General features: G+C 36.1%; 1 protein-coding gene across 1 annotated transcript in view; it reads right to left on the reverse strand.

The window, feature by feature from the left end:
* The window catches only part of LOC103506887 (gametogenetin-binding protein 2-like), a 23,084-nt gene extending 14,652 nt beyond the window's left edge, over positions 1-8,432 (reverse strand). Inside the window, exons 1-4 of the mRNA XM_026821699.1 lie at positions 8,104-8,432; positions 1,718-1,908; positions 1,162-1,305; positions 240-476 (exon numbers count right to left, since the gene is read on the reverse strand). Coding sequence (XP_026677500.1) covers positions 240-476; positions 1,162-1,305; positions 1,718-1,908; positions 8,104-8,187 — 656 coding nt within the window. The 5' untranslated portion in view covers positions 8,188-8,432. The remainder of the gene's footprint in view (positions 1-239; positions 477-1,161; positions 1,306-1,717; positions 1,909-8,103) is intronic.
* Between the last annotated feature and the right edge of the window lie 1,236 nt (positions 8,433-9,668).

Consider the following 9,668-nt stretch of genomic DNA (forward strand, 5'->3'; position numbering starts at 1 on the left):
AACCGGTTTGATAGAGAGAACTATAACTGCCAAGGTCTTATCGTCCCGAAATCGAAGAGTGGAGGAAGACAGGATAGGAGAAAGCCATTATCCCATCAGGATAAAATTCGCCCCCCATAGAAATGAAAGTAGTGTATTGTTTTTACTTCCTATCACTCTGGTACTCACACTGTGGATGTAGTTTTTTTACTTCATTTTTTTTTTTTACTTTCCATTACCCTATCACCGTTACCACTCACCGATGTTTCCTCAGATAGGTTTCCAACGTCGCGAGGAGCACGCACGACTCGATCAGCACCACCTGCTCCTTGCACGCATTCCGCATGCAATCCCACGCATCCCTCCAGCCGGACGCGTAGCTCAGCGGGCGCGTCAAATACCGCGCGCTATCCAGAGAGTGTAGGGGACAGCGGCGCGCCGCCCGCGTTGCCTTAGCGCGCCCCGGCCAACTCGACGCCAGATTGTTCAGTTTGGTACTGGTGGGAGAGAGGGGAGAAAGTATAAGAAAAGAGAAAGACTGTCTCAAAGTAATGTAATGCAGTATCGAGATGATGCTCCATTGAAAAAGAAATATGTAATAATAAAAAATAAAGGAGAAAAGGGAAAATCGAAAATCAATAGGAAAGTTCCAACAACCTACAAGGATTAATCCGTGGCCGAGTGGGTATCACACTAGGCTTGCACTCCGGAGGTCCCGGGTTCGATCCCCGGTCGAAGTTTTTTCGGCTCTGTGCTTGGAGTTCGGGGTACACTCAGCCCCGTGAAGACAAGAGCGTAGCTACTTTAATTGAGTAGCGACCAGTGGCAGCATTACCAGTGTACATTGATCATACGAGTAGATGAAAATAGTAAAGGAGGCATTTAGTAATGCTGTGATACTCACAAAAGTTATAAAAAAAAAGCTCTCTGCTTTACCACAAAGATTCATGATTTCATTTGGTTTAACTAATAGAAAAAATCACCCTGATTTCTGAGCTCAGAGCCGAAAAGGCAGGGATTACAAGGCAGACGCGCTACTTTCCAAGCTAACTAGGCTGGCACATACTGTATAATTGAAGTGAAAAAATAAGTACCTACTACCTACTAGTTATCATTTTCATTTCAATGTTTCATGGAACTTCACAAAGTTACTGAGTCCTTCATCAAGACATAATGCATTACCTGTGTCCATGTAGAAGACTGCACAGATGGTTAGGCCACTTGAGATAGTCCTGCTGAATGGTGAGGATACCGTCAGGCGTTATAACAAGAGGGGACAGGGCAGGATAGCCAGACTGGGACAGGTCCGTGAACACTCGCTCCACACTGGGGGGGATGGAACAAACAAATATCAATATTAGAAGAAAGAATAAAATCTAAGAAAAGAAAGAAAAAGAGACCATGGGCCATGAACTTTTTTGGAATCGGGGGATCCACGCAAAAAAATAAAAAAAAAAATATGTAATTTTGGGACACAAAGATTAAAGGTCTGAAAATCTCAAATGACATGCTTATGGACTACAAAAGCAGTCTTATGAAAGATTCTTCTTCTTCTTTGCTTTTCCCGTGTTTAATTTTTCATCAGCCTCTCAATTAGGCCTAGCTAGGTGATTGCTTTGGGTTGACATTTGGTTTTGGCTACAAATTTTTTACGAGTGGATGCCCTTTGCACTCAACCTTTGCTATTTCGTTAGCAAAGAAAATTTCAGGCTGGTATCATCCCTGTTCAAAGCCCCACCTTTTTCGACAGCCGATGCAGGGTATCGTCTGGTTGAGGATGTCCAGACAGTGTTTGTACGTCACTTGGAATGCTTGCGTCACCTCCTCCAGGTCAAGAACCGTGTACTTCTTCATAAACTCCTCCAGTTGGCGGCCCCGCACACTGGCGTTATCACAGACAAGATTCAGCCCACTCAGGTCGAGCACCATCTGAGATGACAAGAGACGAGTGTGAGTGAAAAAATCTAGTTTGATTAAATAAATGAGGCTTTTTTTAAACTGTTGACATAGTATCTATTTAGTAAGTTAAGTTGTTACGATAGTAAGTTAGGGCACACAGTTTGTAAAGGGTCCGCGCCCATGTATGATTTTACATGAATAAATGAAAATAAAATGTTGTTGTTGTTTTTAACGTTTCCGACAGCATCAGCTTCACAATTCCGTTTCCAAATCTAGGAACTTCGCCACCACCACGGGATCAGTCCAGAGGGATGTTGGATCCAGAGTTGTGGGTTTGGATGGGCAGGAGAACAAGTGCCAAACATCGTGGTTGGGACTCAGGCAGAGAGGACAGGTGTCTGCTACTGAGGGGTCGAGTCTGGCCTTGTAGTTATTTAAGAGTTTGCACCATCCGGACCGAAGCTGAGCCAAGGTGCATCGTGTGGATCTTGGAAGGCTCTTCTCTCACTCATCAACTTCTGGCAGTGCGTTGGTTCCAAGGAATCTCTCTCTCTTTTTAGTAAGTGTAAATTAAGCTTCACAATTTCAAAGTCCATCGTCATAAATTCTATGAAATTTACAACATTTGTGTCTGACTTAGTATACTGTGTCAATTGGCAACTCAATAGTTGAGCATTTCGTCTAATAAAAGATTAATACATATATGATATAAAGTGGTAGTTGTAAGGGTTTGATGGCAGAGATTGCCTTAGGCCTTAGGCAATAATCACACCCTATTGTAATTTTGTAATTATTTATCACAATAAAGAGTTATTATTATTATATATATTGATGCAAAATTTTGAGCTCAAACTCACTTTTAATTCCCGAGTTGGCTCCTCCGCTCTCCTCTTTCCTCTTCTTCTTCTTCGACTCCTCGTCACTGCTGTTCGTATTATCCGCTCCTCTCTTCACTCCTCCTCCTCCTTCTTTATCAGCTCCTTCCTTATCACTACCGGTCTTATCATGATGGGAAGTGGAGGATCCTGCAGGTGAGATAACGCTCTCGGTGTCCGCGAGGGGATCCTTGGTTTCATCCTGGAAATAAGCGAGGAGAAGTGTCAAATTAAAGTGCTTTTTCTGAGTGCTCACTGATCGCCTATGTCATAGCAAGTCGCAGATGATTACCTCCCTATCTCCTAATCTGGGGGTGCTGAAACAATCAATATACAGCATGGCTCAGAAGTCCTTGCGAACCCCTTGTAACTTTTGATTCTTTTGGAATTTTAATGTTCTGTCCCCCTAGAGATTACAAAAGGGGCCATGTGGCAAATTCGATGGTGATGTCAAAATCCTCAGAGTTTTTCAAAGGTAAAAGCTACTTTTATCACCTACAATATTAACCCGACTGTAGATGTTTTCCTGTGTTTAATCTACAGCTACTAGTTTGGAGTCCTAAGATCATGCCTTCCACTGGTATGCATAATGTAAGTAATCAGCCAGTAACCATATTTCTTTTACCCATCAGTAGTTTTCTCAGTATTTTCTCTTAATCACTGCAGCAACTTCTGACGTTCCTCAATATTACATTACCTACAATTTTATTGGCATTTCAAATAATATCTTACCCAACTGTTTGATAAAATGGGTCTCCCAACCAGTCAGCCTTTTATGCAAAGTGTAAACTGTGTAAGTAAGAACTTTGTAGAAGTTCCTCAATATTACATTACCTACAATTGGCATTTCAAATAATCTCTTACCCAACTGTTTGATAAAATGGGTCTCCCAACCAGTCAGCCTTTTATGCAAAGTGCAAACTGTGTAAGTAAGAACTTTGTAGAATGAACCACTTGTGTCTATTAACTCTGGGCGAGTTTTTTTACTCATTTTATCCAACCGGTTGGAACTGTTTGGTCCAATAGTGCTGTTTGAATACTCTTTGTTTACATGAGTGACATCATTCATTTCACTGTAAGAGTTCGAATACTCATTGTATCTTCCAACCGGTTATAACCATTCAGCTCACCAGATCAACCTTCAAATTTTGCAATTGATACAGTTTGTTTACATGTGTCTATTAACTCTGGGCAATTTTTTTACACATTTTACCCAACCGGTTGGAAGCATTTGGTCCAATAGTGCCGTTTGAATACTCTTTGTTTACATGAGTGATGTCATTCATTTCATTGTAAGAGTTTGAATACTCATTGTATCTTCCAACCGGTTATAACCATTCAGCTCACCAGATCAACCTTCAAATTTTGCAATTGATACAGTTTGTTTACATTTTTTTTTTTGTTTATTTTTTTTAGAAATTCTAATGGAAGGAAGTCTTTTAAAAACTTGTCTTTTTACTTTTTTTTTTCATTCTTGTCAGATTTTTTTTTATACCCCTAACATATGATCAACCACAACAGTTTTAATACTCATTGTGAGGTTAATTGTTTAATGAATGATGTCATCACCGTGACCACCACAAACCCTAACCGATTCAACTATGCAGGATTTGACAACTTTTTAATAGTTTGCCATAGGTTTTGTGTACCCGGTTTGAAGCTGCTTTTGGACAGATGTTTCCTCCATTTTTCACGGATGTGTTCATTCACTTGGTTTTGAATTTCTTTGGAGAGTGTTTGAAAATAAAATGGGTGTTTGAAATGAAAATAAATGAAAATAGAAATGAAAATAGAGTGTTTGAAATGAAAATAAAATGGGACTTTTTAGCCTTGGCCGACAGTATAAATAAGGTATATTAAATAAAATAATATTGAAAAAATGTAGGATTTATTAAACAAGCAAAAAAAAGTAGAAGAGCACTGTAGGACACAGAGAACATCTGAAGGAAAGAAATAGATTCCTGCAAACTGAAGAGTGTCCTCTGTATTTTATGTAGCACACTGTATGGTCTATTTACATATTAGAATACATATATGGAAACTTTTCAATGGTGCATAAAAATGTAATACGTTTTCAATAGAAAAAGTCCTTTAAATTCTGAAAAATTGACAAAGTAACCTTGATGAAATAAGAGTGAGTAAATCTTAATTAAAAAGAAGGAAAGTAGAACAAAATGAACTTGATAAGTTACTTATCCATTATCAATGTCATCAAATTCAAACAACTTGTACCCAAGTACATAAATGGTTAAATAGGTAAGTAGTGTAGGACACAGAGAACATCTGAAGGAAATAAATAGATTCCTGAATACGTTTTCAATAGAAAAAGTCCTTTAAATTCTGAAAAATTGACAAAGTAACCTTGATGAAATAAGAGTAAGTAAATCTTAATTAAAAAGAAGGAAAAGTAGAACAAAATGAACTTGATAAGTTACTTATCCATTATCAATGTCATAAAATTTAAACAACTTGTACCCAAGTACATAAATGGTTAAATAGGTAAGTAGTGTAGGACACAGAGAACATCTGAAGGAAATAAATAGATTCCTGCAAACTGAAGAGTGTCCTATGTATTTTATGTAGCACTCTATATGTTCTATTTACATATTAGAATAAACATATGTAAACTTTTTAATGGTGCATCAAATCTAACAAAGGATGAAATTACAAAAATAAATTAGTAAAAACTAAAAAAGTCCTTGAATTTTTATTTCAAATAAAAAGAGGAAAACCTTAAATATATGTGTAAATCTTATTTAAAAATTAAGAACAAAAGGATAATAAAATGATTTTCATAAGACAATTACATATTATCTAAGTATAGCCAATGACATAATAATCATGGTTATACCTTTGTAAATACTGTAGGACACAGAGAACATCTGAAGGAAATAAATAGATTCCTGCAAACTGAAGAGTGTCCTATGTATTTTATGTAGCACTCTATATGTTCTATTTACATATTAGAATAAACATATGTAAACTTTTTAATGGTGCATCAAATCTAACAAATGATGAAATTACAAAAATAAATTAGTAAAAACTAAAAAAGTCCTTGAATTTTTATTTCAAATAAGAAGAGGAAAACCTTAAATATATGTGTAAATCTTATTTAAAAATTAGGAACAAAAGGATAATAAAATGATTTTCATAACACAATTACATATTATCTAAGTATAGCCAATGACATAATAATCATGGTTATACCTTTGTAAATACTGTAGGACACAGAGAACATCTGAAGGAAATAAATAGATTTCTGCAAACTGAAGAGTGTCCTCTGTATTTTATGTAGCACTCTATATGGTCTATTTACACATTCAAATAAACATATGTAAACTTTTCAATGGTGCACATTTAGCAAATAGATTCTTAACAGAGATCAATAAAAATTGGGTCAAAGTAGGCTGATGCTGGTAGGATTTTATGGTCTTAATCTTCTTTTTCTTCACCTTTCCCTTTAGATGGGGTTGGCATTTTTTTGTCAGCCCCTCAATCAGACCTGGGATAATTGCTTTGGGCTGACATTTGGTTTTGGCTACAATGTTTTTGGTCTATCATCAACTTAATGTTTTTTTTAATGGTCTTAATCTTCTTTTTCTTCACCTTTCCCTTTAGATGGGGTTGGTATTTTTTTGTCAGCCTCTCAATCAGACCTGGGATAATTGCTTTGGGCTGACATTTGGTTTTGGCTACAATGTTTTTGGTCTATCATCAACTTAATTATGACTTCTGACCCAAACTGAACAATCATGTTTTGTTTTGTACAATTTGGGACCTAAGCTAAACAAGTGCTTTCTTTGGCCATAACTGTCATGAGTCATGGTATTTTGATCAATTCAAACATACTAAAGAATGCCTTACGTATAAGAAGTTCAGTCAATATGGTCTACTTCATTTGAGTAAAAAATAATAATAATAAAAAATGCTTTAAATTCTAAGTAGGTACTTAATATGAATATTTTGAGTGAAGCAGGCACAGGAATATTTGATAACACCTACTGCTGAAGTAGATATAGGTATCAGGTGACCTCATGTTGTGATATTTATTTATTGTGATAAAACATAATTAGAATGAGAACTTTCACCATACATAAGAAGTAAGCCTCTGGAGTACCTATCTCTTTATTCTTTTCAATACAACAAGTATTTGATACAATTCTTACATTCCTGACTCAGAGTTCAAACACCTCTTAGGTTTATTTAATAATCTAATGGTGAAAGTACTCTGAGTATACACTGTAAACATTTAAATAAGGAAATAATAAAAAATCAGAGCCTATGTAACAAACAAACTGGATAAAATTCCTAAAACTGGCCAACCATTTTTGCCCACCCTGAATATTTGGGTGTTCTTCTACCCTAAATTTTACAATATCTCCAACCGTTTAGTACTTAGGTATAGCTGAAAACCACCAAAAACGGTCAAAATCTGTCCAAAAGCGGTCAAAATACCACCAACTGCAGCACCTATCTCAACTGAACAAAATTTCAAGTCTTTAGCTCATTCTGTTCCCAAGATATTGTTAAATTACATTGAAAACTGTCAAAAAGTGGTAAAATGCTGCCAAGTGTTGCACCGGTCTTAACCATAAGTTTCATGTCGCATCCTTGTCACATTTTACAGCTACATACCCAATGTCAAGTCTCTAGCTCTTACCCTTCTCAAGATATTTTGTTTACAGACAGACACATACACGGACCAATGACTGAAACTTTGGATTTAGGCACTAGGGACCTCAAAACATGTTTTGGCACTAAAAACTGACCGTCAAAAATTTGACCTGTTTACATTACTTTCCTTCCTATAGGATAAGGAAGGTAAAAATGGTTAGGTAAAAGGTACTCAGATTTTGCCTGTAGGTTGGTACATGTTTGTATTGAGAATTCCTGGAAGAGATGATTTCCTGTCTAGATGAAGCTGGAAAATGCATAGTGCCATGGTAAATTTTAAACAGAACTTACAAATAGCAAAGCAATTAGCCATCATCAAAAAATGCAGGAAGTGTACCTATGGGTTCCTAATCATGAAATTTCATATGAACAAAATACTGAAAAGAATTTGACATAAATATATTAGGTATAATCATCATGAACATTACATCACAAATGAAATAGTCAAAGACCTTGAAGAAAAGTAGTAACTAGGGTCTAGAACTAGATTAGATGATCAGAATCAAGTAAAAAAGTAGAAGGGACTATGTCTAGGGGAGGGTGTCACACCTAAAAATTTGAATGGAATGGGGGAAGTCACTTTCTTTTTAAATGAGTTTCTCACAAGATGAGAAATTTTCAAATCTTTAGAAGGTGGAAAGGAAAAGTTAGCATATTCCTTGGGTTTCATACTTACAGTTAAATTTTCATCTATGACTAACGGAAGTTGCCTTCGATTGAGAATCTGATTCTCCTTCATCACATCAACAAGTTTAGCCATTTTGAATGACGAACCTATTTTGACGGTATTTGGGAAACAAAAGGACAACGAAAAGAAGAGGACCAAGCTCGAGACTTGGAGTTTAACAAAAACTCACAACGAAACACAAAGGATTGAATGGTTTGACTAAGAAAATCAAGAAATATTCAAATAATTAATAAACTTTCATTAAAACACCTTCCACTTTTCTCTTTTTTTTTCTCTCTGATAAAATAGGCCAAAGTAGGTACAATGGGAATGTGGCCACATCCAGACATCCAGTTGACTTGACCTCATACCAAATATGAAGTGAAGCTGGCACCTTTCTCCTCTATTTCGATTGAAATTTCCCCTCAGTGGTTCCCAAAAGGAAAAAAAATCCGAGATGCACAATGGCAAAAAACACAAGAAATGTAAACGAATCTTTTTATGAGTCGGCTCTCGTCATGAGGCGACTCTTGATATCGATTTTCGAAGATTTCGCTAACTTCTCTTTCATAAACAAAAAGTTGCAAAAAAGTAAAAAAAAAAAAAAAAAAAGATTTCTGATTTTCTGGGACAGACTTCACTTCACTTCAGGAGTTCAGGCAGGCAGAAATTATAAAAGTGAAAAAGGGAAATTAAAGTTAGCTCAGACCCTACCTACTTCTCAGAGTTTTTCAAGGTAAAAAGCTACTTTTATCACCTACCAATATTAACCCGACTGTAGATGTTTTCCTGTGTTTAATCTACAGCTACTAGTTTGAGGTCCTAAGATCATGCTTCTCACTGGTCTGCATACATGTAAGTAATCAGGCCAGTAAGCCATATTTCTTTTACCCATCAGTAGTTTTCTCAGTATTTTTCTCTTAATCACTGCAGCAACTTCTGAGTTCCTCAATATTACATTACCTATACAATTGGCATTTCAAATAATCTCTTACCCCAAACTGTGTTTGATAAATGGGTCTCCCAACCCAGTCAGCCTTTTATGCAAAGTGTAAACTGTGTAAGTAAGAACTTTGTAGAATGAACCACTTGTGTCTATTAACTCTGGGCGAGTTTTTTTTACTCCATTTTATCCAACCGGGTTGGAACTGTTTGGTCCAATAGTGCTGTTTGAATACTCTTTGTTTACATGAGTGACATCATTCATTTCATCTGTAAGAGTTCGAATACTCATTGTATCTTCCAACCGGTTATAAACCATTCAGCTCACCAGATCAACCTTCAAATTTTGCAATTGATACAGTTTGTTTACATATTTTTTTTTGTTTATTTTTTTTTTAGAAATTCTAATGGAAAGGAAGTCTTTTAAAAAACTTGTCTTTTTACTTTTTTTTTTCATTCTTGTCAGATTTTTTTTTTTTATACCCCTAACATATGATCAACGATCTAACAGTTTTAATACTCTTTGTGAGGTTAATCGTTTAATGAATGACGTCATCACCACGACCACCGCAAACCCTAACCGATTTGACTATGCAATGAGTATTCAAACTCACCCTCTATGTATGGGTAAT

Source organism: Diaphorina citri, unplaced genomic scaffold, assembly GCF_000475195.1.
Source record: "Diaphorina citri unplaced genomic scaffold, Diaci psyllid genome assembly version 1.1 scaffold13, whole genome shotgun sequence".
In the NCBI taxonomy this organism is placed as follows: Eukaryota; Metazoa; Arthropoda; class Insecta; order Hemiptera; family Psyllidae; genus Diaphorina; species Diaphorina citri.